The sequence below is a fragment of the Microcaecilia unicolor genome, chromosome 3, assembly GCF_901765095.1.
Source record: "Microcaecilia unicolor chromosome 3, aMicUni1.1, whole genome shotgun sequence".
In the NCBI taxonomy this organism is placed as follows: domain Eukaryota; kingdom Metazoa; phylum Chordata; class Amphibia; order Gymnophiona; family Siphonopidae; genus Microcaecilia; species Microcaecilia unicolor.
Window position 1 is genome coordinate 467,263,170 of NC_044033.1, and position 19,817 is coordinate 467,282,986.

General features: G+C 45.5%; 1 protein-coding gene across 1 annotated transcript in view; it reads left to right on the forward strand.

Moving 5' to 3' along the window:
- Positions 1-19,817, forward strand: part of PHF3 (PHD finger protein 3) — a 264,231-nt gene that overhangs the window by 76,805 nt on the left and 167,609 nt on the right. The window contains 1 exon segment of the mRNA XM_030199001.1: positions 9,173-10,985. Coding sequence (XP_030054861.1) covers positions 9,173-10,985 — 1,813 coding nt within the window.

Sequence of the window (19,817 nt, forward strand, 5' to 3'; positions counted from 1 at the left end):
GGCGCACGAGTAAATGATGGCACGCCTCCCTCAGCTTATGCGCCATCTCTAGTTTGGCCTGCTCCCTTTTCTTGTGAAGTGTGGAAGTAAAGGCAATGATCTTACCTCTGAGCACTACTTTAGCTGCTTCCCCCAAAAATTGGGGACCCACATCCTCCACCCGATTTTCAGCTAGATAGTCCGACCAAGCCTTCCTAAGGTATATCTTGAATTTGGTGCTCTGGTACAGGGCAGGGTTCATATGCCACCATGGGGACCGGGAGGACGCGCACCAACCAAAGTCCACCCACACTGGGGCGTGGTCAGACAGCTCTGCATCTCCGATTGTCACCTGCATTACTAAGTGAAACAAAGCGCGTGCAGTCAGAATATAATCCAAGCGAGCATGTACCCTATGTGGGTGAGAGAAAAAAGTGAAGTCCTGTTCCTCTGCATTAAGCAGGAGCCACACATCTAATACTGCTAACTCCTCAATCATGTAATTGACTCCTTTGTGCACATGATCCCCTAGGGGCTGTCTGAGTGGTTTACAATCTATTGATGGGTCACTTGTAATATTAAAGTCACCCCTATGATGAGGGGATACGCATCGAGCATGGCTAACCTGGCTCATACTTGAGTGAAAAAATTATGAGTATAGGGAAAGGGAAATGGGACTTGATATACTGTCTTTCTTAGGTTTTTGCAACTACATTCAAAGCAGTTTACATATATTCAGGTACTTATTTTGTACCGGGGCAGTGGAGGGTTAAGTGACTTGCCCAGAGTCACAAGGAGCTGCAGTGGGAATCGAACTCAGTTCCCCAAGATCAAAGTCCACTGCACTAACCACTAGGCTACTCCTCCACTCCACTCCTATAAGTGTTAGGAGCGTATAAACTGCATAATGCTACCCTAGACCCCTGCAGCATCTCAGTCACCACCACATAGTGGCCGTTCGGATCTTGGTAGAGACTATGTAGTGTGAATGCGATGGATTTTCTGAGTAATACAGCCACTCCCCTCTGACGGCCATTGAAGGAAGCATGATAAATTTCCCCGACCCAATCCCTACGTAATTTAGCACGTTCCATATTGTTCAAATTCGTTTCCTGCAGTAATGCGACATTGGCATGCAAATGTTTTAGATATTGGAGAGTGTACTCATCCACGTTGAGGGATACCACCCTCAGTCTAGCCAAAGCCATAAATTCAAATGGCATAACAGAAAGATTAGTGCTTGAAATGATCAAGGGAGTCCCCCAGATAGACCCCCCCTGAAACCCTTCTTCTCCCCCTAGGTGGCCCCCCCAGGGGTATTAAAGGCACCACGATTGCTACAGAATGGAGACCTGGGATTGTACCAGAGACCAACCCCCCTCCCTGTCACCCAACAACCCCTCCTTCCTCCCTCCCAGCCCTCTATCCTCCCCCTTAAAGCACCCTCCCAAGAAAAAAACACCCACTAACAACCACACACACCCCCGAGCCAGAAGTCCAGCATTCTCTCTCTGACATCGGCCCATTCATACCAGCCCTTCCCCGCTCCTCTTACCTACAAAGTTCCCCCCACCCCCCTAAGGCAACTCTAACAAAAACAATAGAACTAGCAACATTTAAATGCACAATGATCCTGAGCAAACGTTAGAAAGAGAAAGCATCACATTATGGCGTCCATATAATTTCACCTCATGGCGCCTTCACATGACCCCAGAACAGCGGCCCCCTGGGACCCTCTCGCAATATACAACCATTAAATTTGTACTGGTGAAAGGCAGCTCCGGCAAAAGGCTGCCACCATTCTCAGGATTTAGTCCCAAGGGACCCTGTGGCTGACCAGTTAATGATGAAAAGACTCCCCTCAGGGCCGTGCCTAGGGTCTCTGGCGCCCCCCTGCAGACTATTAGTTGGCGCCCCCCTGCAAGACACTATACACAAACTTGTGCAAAAACACACTCATAACCTCACCAAACCATAACAGCACTAATTCCAAGGACGAGCTACAACCTTATGCGTGGAAAGGCAGCACTGTAATTACACCGGGCTCTAAAACACCAGTACACAACCTAGTGAAACAAAAAAAAAAAACACCACCAAAAAGGGCTGAAAATACTACACGCTAGCAGAATACTGCACCTTGATCACACATGAAAAACACATGACACAACAGATATGAAGGCAAAATACTGAACTGGAAAGTTACTTCAAGAAGTCAGACTCAGCATGCAGCAATACTAGAAAAATTGAAACTTACATGCAAAATATCACAGATGCACATTTCCAAAAGCTGACATATTCCAGTTAATAAATAAATACTTTTTTCTACTTTTGTTGTCTGATCATTTAGTTTTTCTTTTCGCTTTGGTCCCAGTGTCTTCTGTTTTATACAGTGTCTTCTTTCCATTTGATATTTTTTCTCTCACCATGTCCATCATCCTGTGTCCTTATGCGTACTGTCTACCATCTGTAGCCCTGTCCCTATCCTTCAGTGTCCCGATCCAGGTCTTAAATTCAGCAGTTTCCCCTCCATCCATATCCAGCATTTCTCCTCACGCCCCTCCATCCATGTGCATATACTTCCCTCCCCTCCATCCATGTCCAGCACTGTCCCTGTTTCTTTCCTACCCTTCCATCCAGTGTCATCCCTCTTTCTCTCTCCATCCTTCCACCCATTACCCTCTCCCAATCCTTCCGTCCATTCTCTTTCCCTCCCTACCAGCGTCTTCCCTCATTCAGCCCCCTCCTTCCAGCATTTTGCAAATCCAATACATTGTAGTTAAGCTTCTACATGCCTGTAGGAAATTTGATCACGTTACCCCTCTTTTGATTTCAGAACATATGCTCCCAATATCTTATAGGATCTCTTTTAAACTTAATATTCTCTGTCATTACATGCAATCTTCGGGCCTGCCCTCTTTCTTAGCTAGTCTGTTGGTTCCCTTTCTCCTGCAAGGGCCCTACAGTCTGCTACCCAAGGACTTCTGACAGTTCCATCCTTCTGTAAGGTTGAGCTCCACTCATCCATTACCAGCAGCAAGCATTTTTTTCACTGCAGTTCTCATTCAAAACCTTCAAAATCAGTTACAACATCCATCAGTCACCACTCTCACCTTCCTTTAATCGCTGTCCATTGCAGTGATTCTGTTAGGAATTACCACTAATGGAACCTAAATGCTAAACAAATGAAACAATACATTTTACACTGCAAAAACTGATTTACCTGACACCACTGGACCCTTGTGTTTTACTGTAGCTGGTCCAAATCTCTGGAAGTCGTGTCAGAGGGGGCAGTACCTGGCAGAGGAAGGCGCTGACATAAGAAGAAAAAGAAGCGCGGGGCCGCAGCAGCCTTCAGACATGCGCTGTCGGCTCTGCCGGTCCTCTGCCCCTGGAACGGGAAATTGACGTCAGGGGCAGAGAACCGGCAGAGTCGACAGCGCATGTCTGAAGGCTGCTGCGGCCCCGCGCTTCTTTTTCTTCTTATGCTGGCTGTGGGAAGAAGCGGCGCCGGGGGCAGCGGTGGATCAGCGTAGGTCAACAGCAGTGGCAGCAGATTTCGTCGGGTGTCTAGTGAGAAACAATGAAACTTGGCTAGGACCATACGGGGCTGTTTATCTCGCACACACATCTGACCCATACAATGTGCCCACTCCAGTCTATAGAGTTTCCTGCCGCTTGTGTGAGGAATCATATCCAAGAGCCAAGTCTCCAGGGTGGCGCTCAGGGTAGACAGGAAGATCACGCAGAGGCGGTGGAAGGCCGATTGGCGACAGTGGAGGCACAGACCAAGCAGCTTCTAGAATTAACGGATGATTTGGAGAACAGAAGCCGGCGAAACAATATCAGGATTGTCGGCTTACCAGAGTCGGTGCAGGACAAAGAGCTGCGGGAGTTCATCGAGTGCTGGCTCCCTTCTCATCTGGATGTTGCCTTGCCGAACGGGCCGGTACAAGTGGAGCGCATACACCGGGTCGGTGCTGTTCAGGATGGGGAACAGCGCCCAAGGCCTGTGCTTGCACGGGTTCTTAATTATGCTGATAAGGAGCGGCTGATGCAGGCATTTCGGGCGAAGGGCTCTGTGGATTACAAAGGGACTCGCGTCCTCCTGTTCCAAGACTACTGTGCCCATGTGTCTGAACAACGAAGGCGGATAGGACAGCTTTGCAAAACTCTGTTTGCCAGAGGTATCTGGTTCGCTATGCTCTATCCTGCGAAGGTCCGGTGACCCATAATAACAACACCTTTTTCTTCACTGACCCGTCGGCCCTTAAAACACTTATGGACAAGTTATAGCCACGAGATGACTGCTGATGCGTGTAAGTAGGGGAGTCAGGGCCGTGCCAACACGGTAAGCGGGGTAAGCACCACAGGGGGGCGCCTGCCTTCAAGGGTGCCGCGCTTACCCCGCTTACCGTGTTAGCACTTGAAAACCGATTTTGGAGAACCCAACAAAGTGCAGGTTGTCTTCAAGCCCAGTTCTTGAGACCATCAGTTTTAGATTGTTGGGTCCACTCCAGCTCCTCCATACATGCTAGGTCAGCGGTATCGGCGTATGATGTATCTTCTACATCTGACGTGTGGCACTCCAGTTTGCCGGTTCGATGAGCAAGCTCCGAAGCTGGGCAAAGTGGGAGTCCAGTGCCTCCATCACCACTGTGGTATTCTCCGACAATAGATCAGCAGTTCCTAGTATTTGCGGGGAGGAAGGGGAGGGCGCCATGTTTGTATCGGACCCCTTACTATGTTGTGTCTCTCAGTGGGGAGGTTTAGCAGCCATCAACTATGAAGAGCGGATGATATATTTGTCCATGTAAACACCAGTCTCTTATTGTGAAATTGGCCCAAAAGAAAACACTGATTTTGAGGGATAGGGAGAAGGCCCTCGTGCAGCTCATCAGAAATACATCTGGAGCTGCTCACAGCATCATGTGACCACCCAATGCTCAAATTTTTAAAAATGGCTGCACACTGATGGCAATATTTTGTGCATGGCTATACATACAAAAACTAGAAAATAGGTCATTATACGGCCATGGTAAAAATGGCCTTAGCATGCAGGAAAGACATGTAAGGATTTTTTTTTTTTTACCACACCTCAGTAAAAGGACCCTTGAGTTAACTAGTTGTTTCAATATAGTGTTCTTATAATATAGTTTATACATTGGAGGAGAATGGTTGGGAGGTTAGAAGAGAGGTTGTGTTTTGTTGTACACCACTATGATAGTTTTTAGCACATGAGTGGTATATAAAACATTTTTAATAATAGTAGTCCTTCAGTAGGAATAATAGAAGAAATTATTCATGTTTTGATTTAATCATATCAATGTTTGCTGTGACCAAAATGTTGCTTTGGAAACCTGACCTGATATTCATTATAGTGCTTTAGAAAAATAAGTCCTTATTTGCTTTTGATATGTAGTAATGAAATTAAGGTATTGTCTTTAAGATCTGTAATTGAAAATCGGTGAATGTAGATCAGCAGTACTTTATTCACTCTAAAAGTAGAATTTTTTTTTGGTGGCTATAACGACCCCTTACTGTGTAAAAAAAAAAAAAAAAAAAAAAAAAAAACCGTGCTAGCTAACAAATACCTTTTTTTTTCCTGAGTTGGTTCCACTTTTGAAGAATTGTTTTCATGCAACTTGAATGTCACTATTTTGTTCTCTTTCTCATATTTTTCTGCTTTGACAACTCCATTGACCACACTTATCAACTGTACAAAAGCATCTGATTGGTGGCTGAGGGTACACATAGAACGTGAGAGATGTTAGACATCAAATGCCAGTGTTTTGGGGCAAGGAATTGTGAGTACTCTTTACAGGTTGAGGAGTCAGATTGCTTCCAGTGCTCAGCTTTCCATGTGGGTGCTCTCCTTGCCCTCTGGTGGCCAGAACTGGTAGCTGCTATGGACTGTTTTCTGCTGTCTTTCATGTTCCAGACTTCAGTGAGTCCGGTCCGGATTTTCCGTGTTGCCAGACTTGCTCTGCTGGTTTGTCCTTGAACAGCAACCTTACTTGGCTGGTGATTACTGCAGCTGAGGGTCAGCTGCTGATGGGCTTATTAACTTCTGTGAGCCTTGCTTGCCTTGCCTTGGTATCAAAGGTCATCCATGAGTTCCTGTTGGTTTGTTGGAGTTCTTGCTCTGAAAGTTTCCTGTGTGTTGGACCCTGCCTGTTCCTGGACCTGGACTTTGACTTGCTTGCTTCCTGTGCCTTTGACCCTTTACCTGGACCTTGACTGTGCTTTCCGCCTGCCTAAAGACTCTGGTTAGTTTATGGATTACCCGTGTTTGCTGCCTGCCCCTTTGACCTTGCTGTGCTACTGGATAATGTTTACTGTCTACTAGTAAAGCTTCTTCTAGTTATATTCTGTGGTTCCTGCCTGTTGTGTTCAGCACTGCTTTCTGCTTGGGTGATTTGCCTGCCGCTACCGCTCCTCGGCAGTGGCCCAAGGGCTCACAAACCTAGTTCCTGCTTTGAGAACGTGACAGAATACCAAGGCCATGAGCTCGGCGAAATCATCCTTCCAGCAGGGCTTCCTGCCCATGACTTTTTCCTCTGTTGGTAATCCGGGTCACAGCCTGGGTGCCGCTCCTAGTTTGGATTTTGATCTTGACCCAGTTTCTGATCTTAATAGTTTTATCAGGCTTCATGATTACCGGGAACAACTTTTCTTTGATCCAGCCTTAAGGAATACCCCTGAAGCTGCAGCTGAGAGACAGCGTGTCTGGGGGCTTGGGTTCTCTGTAAACCCAGTCTCTGCTATTGATCCTGCTACCATGCTCTTCTTATACTGCTGCAGACTTCTCTTGGATCCAGCCCTGCGGGATACTCCTGAAGCTGACGCTGAAAGAAGGTGTTGTGAAACTCCCAAGCTCAGGACTTATCAGCAGTTTGTGTGGAGCAGTTTGAGTTCCAGTTCCAACCAAGATACGGACTCTAAGCCGAGTTCCAGCTCCAGCCAAGCTGCTGAGTCCAAGCCGAGTTCCAGCTCCAGCCAAGCTGCTGAGTCCAAGCCGAGTTCCAGCTCCAGCCCACCTGCTGAGTCTACGCTGAGTTCCAGCCAAGTGCTTGAGTCCCTGCCCAGAGCCTGAGTTTGCTCTGAGATCCTGCCAAGCGCCGGAGGCTGCTCTGAGTTCCAGTCAAGCTTCTGAGCCTGCACTGAGTTCCATCCAAGTGCCTGAGTCTGCTCTGCGTTCCTGCCCAGTGCCTGAGGCTGTTTTGAGTTCCAGCCCAGAGGATGCTGAGTCTGCTCCGAGTTTGAGCTCCAGCCAAGCTGTTCCTAAGTCTGCTCCGAGTTTGAGCTCCAGCCAAGATGTTCCTGAGCCCGCTCCGAGGTTGAGTTTCCAGCCCAGCTGTGCCTGAGTCCGCTCCGAGGTTGAGTTCCAGCCCAGCTGTTCCTGAGTCCGCTCTGAGGTTGAGTTCCAGCCCAGTTGTTCCTGAGTCTGCTCCCAGTTCAAGTTCCAGCCAAGAACCTGAAGCCAGTCCGAGGTCCAGTCTTGCTCCCCAGTCTGAATTCCAGTCCAGCTACCCATAGTCACGTTTTGAAACTCCTCCGTCGGTTTCACCACTGTTACCCATGGAGACCCGAATCTCCCCTGGAGAGTGGGGGGGCCTTGCATGTGGGTGCTCTCTTTGCCCTCTGGTGGCCAGAACTGGTGGCTGCTGTGGACTGTTTTCTGCTGTTTCCATGTTCCAGACTTCAGTGAGTCCGGTCCAGATTTTCCGTGTTGCCAGACTTGCTCTGCTGGTTTGTCCTTGAACAGCATTACTTGGCTGGTGATTACTGCAGCTGAGGGTCAGCTGCTGATGGGCTTATTAGCTTCTGTGAGCCTTGCTTGCCTTGCCTTGGTATCAAAGGTCATCCATGAGTTCCTGTTGGTTTGTTGGAATTCTTGCTCTGAAAGTTTCCTGTGTGTTGGACCCTGCCTGTTCTTGGACCTGGACTTTGACTTTGCTTTCCGCCTGCCTAAAGACTCTGGTTAGTTTATGGATTACCCGTGTTTGCTGCCTGCCCCTTTGACCTTGCTGTGCTACTGGATAATGTTTACTGTCTACTAGTAAAGCCTCTTCTAGTTAAGTCCCCCCCTCATTTCTCCTATTGATATGTTTAAGAAATATTTGGTGGAGCTCAAACTCGGAGCAGACTCTCTTCATAAAGGCGGTTAATAAATCCCATTAAATAAATAAAAGATGCCTGAAGATTCCTATAACTCCTATAACTAGGGCCCAATATTTTGGGGGCCTTAATCGATCTGGTAATCCAGGCACACAAGGCCTGAGGGAGGATGTTATGAATCTGTCTTTATTTTTGGAGTCCACCTTGGAAGTTGTTACCCAGAGGACTATGATAGTGGCCACCTTTGCTTTGGAGCTGGTTTGCAATACATTATTGAGTCTTCTTTGAGATACTTAGATGCATGTTTTTTTAGGTCAGAAGTGAGGGTTTTTCTTGATCTTGGTAGACATACACAGATCAGGCGCAAGGCCTTCCTGGCACTGCGAGCCAGAGTGCAGGCCCTGGTTGCTTAATTTTGTGTTAAGATTTCCTTGTACTTGTTTAATAACTGTTGAGGGTAAACCATTTCAATTTTTTGATCCTAAGCAGTTGGAGAATTTTTTTTTGTGATAGGGAGTATGTGCATGTAGCAATGTAATCTCATATGTTCCACTGTTGGGGTGGGCTAAGACATAGAGATAGGGGGTGATCCTCTTTGGGATTTATTTGTTGCTTAATATCTATTGTTGTTTTGCTTCCTAATTCTTGGATTTGGTTTCTTATGTTTGTGGACAAACTGGTTGTTTTTTTTTCTTCTTTAGTTTAACTTTCCTGTATTTGGTTTCTATTATTCTGATTGAATTCCACTTATTGTTTTTTCATTGTAAATATTTAAACTGACAAAAAAAAAAAAAAAAGCGAATGCCGATGGTTTGATTTCAGGTTAACTGATTGATTGAAAACCACATATTTTAAAATCTGAATAATATGATGACATTGATGTTTGCATATATTCCTGTTCATTACAAACTTTATTGCTTAAGGATAAAAGACATTGCTACTTTAAAATCACACCTTCAGTTGTGGTACCCTTGAGGCTCTTATTCTGCTAGTTAACTTTTGTGGAAAAATAAACTGGTGAATGTTTAAGAATGCCTATATAATTGAAAAATATATTTCTTCTTTTTTTTAATAGACTCCGTTAGAAACTTGCGGCAAAGCACTCTTGCGAAGCGATCTAACACTTCTTCTGCAACAAATACAAATAAGTCACCTACAAAGTCAGCTTCTGTACAGAAAGAAGGATCCAAACAGGAAGACAAATGCCCAAAGACAAGTGACTCTTCTAAAGAGGGGAAGGATGATATTGAACCAAAAAATGAAAAAGAAGTTCAAAGGAGTAGCAGATTGTCTGAGCAGACAGAACAGGCATCATCTGAACTTTCGAGTGAAACAACAAAGTCAAATTGTAATGAAGTGATGAATAAGATAAAGCTAGAAGATAGATCTCAGACTCTAATGCAAGGAAAAGAGGATGAAATATCTGATGAATTGAGTTCTCCTCTCATATCACATGATCATTCTTCAAATGAATTGCTTGACAGTCAAAATGAAGCTGGTACAAACTCACAGGATATTTGTTCGGCACTTCTGCTTTGTGTTGATAGTGAAAGTAATGAAGCACAGGATGACAAGACAGTTAAAAATAAAACGAATGAAACAGCATTAGATACAGGTTCTCAAACCCAATCAGCAGAAAACAATGGTTGTAAAACTGATGAGGTATTGAAAACCCCTGAAGAAAATAACACATGTGAATGCGTAGAAACTGTTGTTTTGTCTGATAGAAACAAGTGTGCGAATCAGATTGCAGTTAAGGATATGATTCCACCTATTCCTTTAGTTAAAGAAACTGAAGACAATTCAGCTTTAGAAACCTCTTCAGAAGCTGCTGAGAACAATGAAGTGTCAGTGTGTCCAAAGACTTCTATAGATACTAAAGATGAAGAAGTAGGTATTAATGACAAATGCTTAGAAAGTTTGGATTTTGCTGCAACAGTTTCTCAAACTGCATATACTACTGGTGATGAACCAGATACTAGTGTATCAGGTAGCAGTACTGTTCATGAATGCCAAGACCAGAAGGTACCTTCACATATTGACAGTCTTAAGGGGAAACACCAAAGTACTTCAAAAATTAAAGAAAGTCACAGCAGACAAGGTCATAAATTGTCAAAATGTCTGAAGAAAGTAAAGCCTAAAAAGAGTAAACCAGGATTACAGGCGCAGAAGAATCAGTGTGCAACTGGCCTAGAATTAACAGTTTCAAAACAAGATGTGAGGCAGACTAAAATGAACTCGGGTAGTGTTAAAACAGTCCAAATTTTACGTAAACAGGCAGCAAGCATGAGAGAGAATGAAACAAAGCATGAAGATCCCTGTTTAGTCAATGTCAAGAAAATAAAAGCTACTAAAGTTGTAAAGATTCAAAGTTCTGACCCATCAACTAAAGGTTTAAAGAAGCAAATGCATGCACTGAAAAAAGCTTCACAAACTCAAGCCTACAAACTGTCTTCACACCATTCAGATGAGAAATTACAGAGTCAGCATGGTGGCTCAAAAGAGAGTCACCATTCTGTGTCATGGCACGAGCATTCTCAGTCTGGCCATTTGGAACATTCCAGTCAGAAACAGCTGCAAAAGCATCAGTCTGCAACATCATCAAAATCAAGCAATCAAGTCAAGGAAGAAGGACATAAAGATCCCCAAGGCTTCGAAAATTTGAAGGAAGATGAGAAGCTAAAATTGAAAAGACCTGATAAGAACCTTCAACCTCGTCAGAGAAGAAGCAGTAAAAGCATTTCAATTGATGAACCTCCCTTGTTCATTCCAGATAACATAGCTGCAGTGAAAAAGGAAGTTTCAGAACAACACTTGACAGGGGATAGCAAGAATATGGGGGCTTCTGGCAAGCATTGTGGATTTTGCAAAACACCCCATGGTAACAGGTATGTATTGCTTTTGTTTTTCATAAGTACAGTAAAATATAACACCTAATAAGTTAACATATTTGACTACTCCACATAATTCCACTTTTTAAAAATTTAATAGAAGAGTTATATGAACTTAGTTGACATGGCTGGAATTTAATCAGATGCTTCGTATTGCATTATACTTTTAAAGAGCATTGTGTCATATTTTTTTATGGGTTCTAGGTCAGTTCCCACCTGAACAGTTCCCACTCACCAATTCCCATAAGTACATAAGTATTGCCATACTGGGTCAGACCAAAGGTTCATCAAGTCCAGTATCCTGTTTCCAACAGTGGCCAATCCAGGTCACAAATACCTGGCAAGATCCCAAAAAGTACAAAACATTTTATGCTGCTTATCCCGGAAATAAGCAGTGGATTTTCCCCAAGTCCATTTTAATAATGGTCTATGGACTTTTCCTTTAGGAAGCCATTCAAACCTTTTTTAATCCCGCTAAGCTAACCGCCTTTACCACATTCTCTGGCAATGAATTCCAGAGTTTAATTATACGTTCGGTGAAGAAATATTTTCTCCGATTTGTTTTAAATGTACTACTTTGTAGCTTCATTGAATGCCCCCTAGGATTTTTGGAAAGAGTAAACAGATGCTTCACGTCTACCCTTTTCACTCCACTCATTATTTTATAGACCTCTAGCATATCTCCCCTCAGCCGTCTTTTCTCCAAGCTGAAGAGCCCTAGCCGCTTTAGCCTTTCCTCATAGGGAAGTCATCCCTTCCCCTTTATCATTTTCGTCGCCCTTTTCTGCACCTTTTCTAATTCCACTATATCTTTTTTCAGATGCGGTGACCACAATAGAACACAGTATTTGAGGTGCAGTCGCACCATGGAGTGATACAAAGGCATTATAACATCCTCATTTTTGTTTTCCATTGCTTTCCTAATAATACCTAACATTCTATTTGCTTTCTTAGCTGCCGCCGCACACTGAGCTGGACAATTCCCACCTAGGACAGTTCCCACTGAACCAATTCCCAACACACCAATGAGGACAATTTCCGCCCATAACTCAAAAAGTAGGACAAGTAATTTCCCTCCCTTCCCCTTCCAGACATGCAGTTTGTGTGGGTTGGGGCAATGCTCCACACACACACCCACCCACACCCCCCCCCCCCCAAACTAGGTTTCAATCTATTTCAGCCCCTCAAAATGATACACTAATTACGATTTATAACAAATTACTACTCTACCTATGAAAAGTTACTATACGTCCTCTGTGTACTGCTTTAACCTCCTTGTTCCAGACGCTGTATGCTATACAAGTACGGTATAGTTCCTCTGTGTATGGGGATGACAACTGAGCGGCGTGGAAACTCTCAATCTAACAGCCTTGTTCCAGGCACAGTACACTGCTCCTGTTCTCGATCTAACCTCCTTGTTCCATATGCTGTCAGTGTCTGAAACATGACGCACCGCCAGGACTTATGGGACCCGATAAAAGAAAGACACTATGGTCAGTAAAAAAAAGAATTAAAAAAAGCACCGCCAGGACTTATTGGACCCGATACAATAAAGCAGCTACATTTGGCAAAAAGAAAAAAGGCTAGGGAGGGTGGGAAATGACTGTGTGTGTGTGGGGGGGAGTTGTTCTTGATGGGTATTGTCCTAGGTGGCAATTGTCTCTTGCCTGATACCTTTTAATGAAGATTTTGTTGTTCTTTTTAGAAGGAAACTAAAGCATTTTGTTGATATTTAGTAGTTGAGAGATTCACCTTTCAGTCCTCAGTTTTCCTGCAACTAATTTTAATAAAATTATAAAATAACCATGATTAATAACTGATGCTTTTCTAGACTGGAAAACTGGTTGCTTTTCTTCAAGTATAAGCAGGATATATAGTCCTTACAAATAAGCATCAAGTCGCACCAATGCGAATGGTCTTGTAAAGAGTTCTGGAAAAGCTTTCCTAGGGATATATGGAAGTTATCCTTGACATTTTTTGTCCACAGTGGAAGTTAAATTTGTTCTTTTCCTTGGTGGGACTTCTGACAGATTTTTCATGGTTTAATCCTAGTCAGGTTTTCCTTTTCTACTCTGGCAGTATTCTTAGATAACATGTTTGGTCATTTATTTTGTTTACCTTTTTGTTTGCGAACCCGTTTTCCTCACTTTGTTCCAGAAGGTAGCAGGCAGTTTCAAACATAGTTCCTTGAGAAACTTCAAGAAGTCTATAACCAACCATCAGAAAATCTGCATCCATTATCTAGGGCTAAAATATGATGTCCATCATCATAGCATCTACTCAGTGATTTCACTGAAGACCACTTCCAAAAAAATGTCTAATGCAACTCCATTGGCCCAAAAAGCATCAGGTTTGAAAGATCACAGAAATGCACTACCTTCTGATATATTGTTATTCTCCAAGGATAAGCAGGCTAATATTCTAACATGTGGATAATGTGATCCCGCGTTGCCCAGTCTGGAGCTTGTATCAAGCTTTTCACAGAACTCTTTGGCGCAAGAGTGACTCGCCAGTGCGCATGCGTGAGTGCCTTCCTATCTGCCACATAAGCGCAGGTGCAACAGTTTAGTTTTTTTTTTTTTTTTTGCGGTGAGGAGCGAATGCATTTTTTTCTCCGCCTCACAGCTTCAGGTTTGGTTCTTTTCCAGAGCTTCTGTTTGTGCCTTTTTAATTTCTTTCTTTCACTTTTTGCCTCGTTTGGATATAAATTCTTCCCATTCAATTTTTTCCTTTCTTCTTTTTTCCTTTATTTCCTGTGGTTCAGTAGGCCGCACTTAGGCCTGAGCCCTGGTCGGGTCTTTCACTTATTTTTCCCAGCATTGTATCTTTTCATTTCCTTCAGAAGCCACTTCTGGTATGGCTCATACCCTTTCTGTTGTCTGTGCCTTCGGTACCCAGGACTCATTTGGACAGAGAGGTTCACAGGGAACTCTTTTTGTCGCCATCCGGGGCCTCGACTTTGGTGTTGGCATCGGTGACTTTGGTGTTGGCATCGATGTTTATGGTGTCAGCGTCGATGTTTGTGGTTGCATTGGCACCTGCCTCACTTTGTATATGTAAGCCGCATTGAGCCTGCCATGAGTGGGAAAGCGCGGGGTACAAATATAACTAAAATAAATAAAATTGAGTTTCTGGGACTGACTTAGGTCGGCACCAGCTCAGAGAGACACGATGCTTGACCTCCTCCTCGTCGGTGCCAAGGAGACTTTGTATGGCAGATTGACGTCAGTGCCAAGGATCTTCATCCTTGTCGGTACTAAAGATAGCTGATATTGAGAATTGATACCCTGGTCGGTACCGAGGAACGGTATCGCTCTACGGTGCTTCTGGGGCACTGCAGCATTTGGTCCTTGGAGTCTCGATGCCAAGAGGATGCCGCTGCGTGAGTCTCTGCTGAACTGCCTTGTTTCTTCAGAGTGCATCATCGTCGATGATTCTTGCGCTAGCCATTCTTCTCCACTCAGTTCTATATGGCCCTCAGCCTGCAGTGTGGCTCTGCTGCTTCAGCAGTTTGTCTACATGATGCCAACTTTTCCAGTGTTGCTCCTATGTAGGGACATCTGAGCCTTGCTCCTTGCTAGCTTTCTTCATGGGGCATTGGCATCAAAGGTGCTTGATGCTGCCATGCCTCTTGCTTCAGCCTCACATAGTCCTCCGGCGCCAGTGTGGCCTCCTCCACCAGTGTTGCATGCCGCTTGCGTCAATCAATGCAAGCAGTTTTGTGGGATTCAGAGCTGGAGCCCAGTCCCTTGATGCCCCTCTCGGTGTCCTCCTTCCTCCTGCTTCTCAGTTGAGGCAGACTGGGTCTGACCCCTCCCATAAGAGGTTCCTGGCTGACACCGGTGACGAGTGAATGGAATTCAGCTGCAGATCCCTGACACATCGGAAAAGCAGTCCTTTTGAATGCCATCTGGACCCTCCCTTCCATGGGACCAGTGGTTGTCTCCATATGTGAGCCTGTCCTTCCCTTCTTCAGGACCTGGCAGGTATTTTTTCCCTCCCCACTGCCTTCAGATGTGGAAGATTGCCTTAGCCTTTCGAGTTCCTGGACTGAGACTCTTCTCCTAGGACGGCTGTACTAGCCTGGTCCATCAGTCTCTTGTTCTAGTGAGAAGTTGGGAAGCCCCTTTTATCAGGTCTGCTCTCTCCCATGGACTTTGCCTCCATGTACCAGTTTCAGAACTCTCCTGGTTTTCATAGGCTTTAGTTTTCTTCATGGTGGTTGGATCCATGTGCACAAGGATAAAGGATTCTCCAAGCCGTGCTTTGGCGCCTCTGTTACCCCCTTGACATTGGTGGAGGAAGCTTCGCCGGAGTCGAGGCGGGAGCTGACTCCTCAATGCCCTTCTCGGGACATGGCTCCTGAAAGTCGAGGCAGCCTCAGTGTCAGCCCTCCCAAGAAGAGTTTCCGACTGACACTGATGAGGAATGCTCATGGGAGTCTGAGCAGAATCCAAGGTACTTTTCGGAGGCACGCTAGTACCATGGACTCTCACACTTCTCCCGTCTTCAGTCCTGCCCAGCTCTCCACAACTGTAGTCTTCCGGGAACTCTGCTGTCACACGCTTGCCTTGGCAGCTTCTTTCCCACCAGAACCGATAAAGTTACTTCGCCATTTGGCTGAGCAGCAGATGGGAGTGTTGCAAGTTCTGGGTTGGTTAGCACTTTTTGTTGTGTTCCAGGATATTTGCCTCCAGACTGGCCTTGCGGTCCCTTGTGATTGCTTGTCTCTGACTTGCATATCTGCGTTCAGCAGTGGCTGGTGCATGCCACATGCCGGGGAGATAATCCTTTTAGGGCACAGTGGGAGGGGGTCACTGACCTTGTCAAGAAATCAAAAAATTCACAGCTACCATTTCATTCTCTCCTCCCGGGCACTGACTAGAATTTCTCATCTGGGTGATCCTTTGGTCAGTTGGAGAAGAGACCCTCTTTTTTGCTGCCTCATCTCCTTACTCTCAATGGGCTCAACCCCAGTGCATTTATTCATCAGCTTGTCCTTTGGCCCAGACAGCTCCCCAGTCACAGTAAGGAGGACTCCTTTTGATAGTTTCAGGGAAACATAGCTGTGATGCCAGTACCTGTCCTGGCTGACCTACTGGTTGTGGGAGGAGGCTTCAGTTATTCGGGACAGGCCAACAGCTGATCATTTCTTCACTGGGAGTGACTCACATCAGTTCTCAGTGTGAGCAGTTCCTTGCGGAAGATCTCTCTGCCCTTCTGTGTCCCTATTACCAGTGGATGAGAGTTGTGATTCAACTCCTCGTACTCCCTTATGCCCATGAACACCAAGGGGGTTGCCACCATCCTATCTCTGGAGTTTTTTTGCAATTCTCAAAAAAAAAAAAAACAGTACCGGATCTTTTTTTTTTTTCCCCCTGAGCATCCTACTTCCCATGGCTCTAGGCAATCATTGCCTCTGCTCTTGGGATTTCAAGGATATTTTTGGATGAGCTGCCTCTTTGATTTCGACTGGGAACTGTCTCCATCCTGTAATGCATGCTGCCTTTTTTAACTTTGCGGCAGCTCCCAGGATATTCACCATGTGTCTAGTGGTTGTGGCAGCACCTCTGCACTGAGTGTGAATCCATGTGTTTTTCCCTGTTTGATTACACTTCTTTAGTTATTTTCCACTATCCCTAGCCTGTATGCTTACCATCTCCCACTTAGAATTTAATGGACTTCTGCTGGATACTCGCCTCTTTGGGTGTTCTCATCCTCTGCAGGGAATGGATGCTCTGTTCACTCTTGCCATTTGGGCTAGACCCGTCGATGGGTCAGACCTTAGCGTCTGTTCAGGTTGTCTGACCACATGTCTTCCACTGTCTGTGTAGTATCCATGCCTCATTTTCGCATGGCATTTTCCAGTAGATCCTAACTTCTCAGGGGTCTCTGATTAAGGGGACCTTGGAGGATGTTATTTAAGTGTCCTCACGTCTCATTTGTTTTCTGATTTGGTTAATATTTCCGTCCCGTTTGACCTTGGAACTGCTTTTTCCTAATTCCTCGGTTCCGCAGGCTCTTGACAGTGGCTACATCCTACCTAGGATGCTAGATAGATCATTTGTCTGACCCAGAATGGCAACTTTTATATGTATCTGGGTTTAAAAAAGGTTTGAACCAAATTACTGGAGGAAAAGACCATTGTCTACTTATTGAGACAGGCATGGGAAGCAACTGCTTACCCTGGGATTTGTAGTATGGAGTGTGCCACGATTTGGGTTTCTGCCAGGTGCTTGTGACCTGACCTAGCCACTGTTTGGAAAACAGGGTACTGGACAAGATGGACCATTGGTCTGACCCAGTATGGCTTATGTTCTTATAAGTTTGGGCCTGCTCCTTGAGGCCAATCTTTTGGTGGACAGATCCAACAGTCCAGACGCCAGACTGTGCAAGGTAATGCATTCACACTACTGATCTCTTCACAGGGGCATTGTTTGCGAGCTCTTTCTACTGTTGACCATCCTTTTGATTAGGGCTGTACATTTAACCTGTTATCGAGATTAACACATTTAATGTTTAACACGTTAAAATTTTTAATGTGAGTTAACGCCTCTCTCTCCCCCACCTGTAAATATCCAGCATTGCTCTGCCTGCACTTCTTCTTTCTTCTCCGGCACACTCCTTTCCTCTGCAGCTCCTTCTCCCTGCTTCTTATGGCTGCTGCACTCAAAGCACGCTGTGTCACCCGGTGCACACTCCTGTCCTCTGCAGCTCCTACTTCCTGCTTCTCACGGCCGCTGCACTGAAAGCACGCTGCGTGCTACCTGACTCCAAGCCTCTCTGAAACAGGAAGTTCCATCAGAGGAGGCAGAACTTCCTGTTACAGAGAGACTTCAGCACCGGTAACATAGCAGTATGCTTTCACTGCTGCGTCTGTGAGGAGCAGGGAGAAGGAATTGCAGAGGAGAGGGGGCTGCTGGAGAGGTAAGAAGAGTTCGCACTGCCAGCAGAAAAAAAGGGAGAAAGATACAGACCACGCTGGGGGAGGGGGTGGATGGGCAGCGGTGGCAGCAGAAAGAGAAGAGCCAGAGATGCAGGGCAGGAGGGGGGACGGCAGGAGAAAGAGGTGAAGAGCATGCAATACTGGGGAGGGTGGTGGCATCGACATCAGAAAGAGAAGACTCAGAGATTGGGAGAAGGGAGCAGTGGCGGGTTAAAGAGGTGAACAGCGAGTGATGCGGGGGAGGGGTGGCAGCAGCAGCAGAAAGAAGAGCGAGAGATTCGGGGAAGGAAGGGGCAACAGCTGGAGAAAGAGGAGAAGAGCCAGAGATGCGAGGCAGAGGGGGCAGCTCCTGCAGCAGTGGGAAAAACAAGAGTAGAGCCAGAGATGCAGGGGAAGAGGGGGGATCACGGCAGGAGATAAAGAAGAGCGAGAGATGTAGGGTAAGGGGGTGCTAGAGAGAGAGAGATGTTCCAGAGAAGTAAGAAGAGGTGACAGGAGGAAAAAAATATATAGGAAGAGAGAAGAGGGGACCCGGGAGGGGGAGAGAGACAAATGCTAGAAATAGGGGATGGAAGACTTCAAGAAGGGAGATGGTGCCCATTGAAGAGAGGGAAGAAGAAAGAGAAGGAAATAAAATGTTATCATGGATGGAGGGAAGGAAGGGAGTAGATAGTGCCAGGGGAGGGAAGGCAGATGGGAGAAGATGGAATCAGTTATTGGTTGAATGTTTAGGATCAATTAAAAAAAGAAAGCTGTTGATCTCATTTTCAAAGCACTTAGACTTACAAAGTTCCATAGGTTAGTAGTAATTTTGCAAGTCTTAAGTGCTTTGAAAATATGTCTCCACGTGCACATGCTAAATTTATTTCAACTCTTTTGCATTTGGATCACGTTACCAATCATGCGATTACAATTTTTAATCGTGAACAAGCATACGATTGACAATTTTAATCGATGGATAGCCCTACTTTCGATAGATCTCATGGTCACCCTGTCCTTCACTTCTGTTCCAGGCTCCAGGTCCACGATGGACTATCGTCATTTGCCTTCCCCTTTCGTTATGGAAACAGCCTTCTGTATTTGTCTCCTCTTGGGCTGGTCTCTCCTACCACGTAGGTAGGACGGCAGGACCAGCTTTCTGATGGCTACTTATTGCCTCTGCAGATCAGCGTTCCTCTTCTCTGGAGTTCTCCTTCTGAGTACCATGGACTATGGAGTGTTCTTTGACCCTCATCACACGAGGGGTGGGTGTTTTCTAAATCCCATCCTCTGGTTTTTGACTCATGACCTGGATGTTTGGGGCTTCGCATTGGCTTCATTGTGTCTTCCTGCAACTTTCTTCACAGCCTTGCTGGCTTTTCGGGAAGCTTCCCTTCAAAGAACATTTCTGTTTCCAGTGGGATAGGTTTGCTGACTGATATGCATACCTTCTGCATCTTCATTAGTTTGGTCTAACCCAACTTGCTGGGGGTTCGCATCAGTTTACTCAGTTCTTCTGACCTTTGTGTAGAGGATACACCTATCTTTTTGCAATTTCTACTTCCTCGCTTTGTAAGAGGTTTGCGTTCGTCATAGCCCCAGTCACACCTCCGTGTATGTACTGGGACCTCAGCGCAGGTCTCCCCACTTGATAGGAGCTAATTTTGAAACACTTTTTCCCTGTCCTTTTTTTGCATTCTGGACAGATTTGTTTCTGGTGACTGTTCCTTTGATTCACAGGGTCCCATGACCTTTAGCCCTGATACCAGTTCCAATCTTTCTTCGTGATGGAGTGATTCTCTGCATGCACCCTAGGTTTCTACCTTGGTTTTTGTCGGGGTTCCAGCAGTCAAATGTAACCAGATAAACCTTTTATTGACAAAGAACCAATAACAAAGGGACCC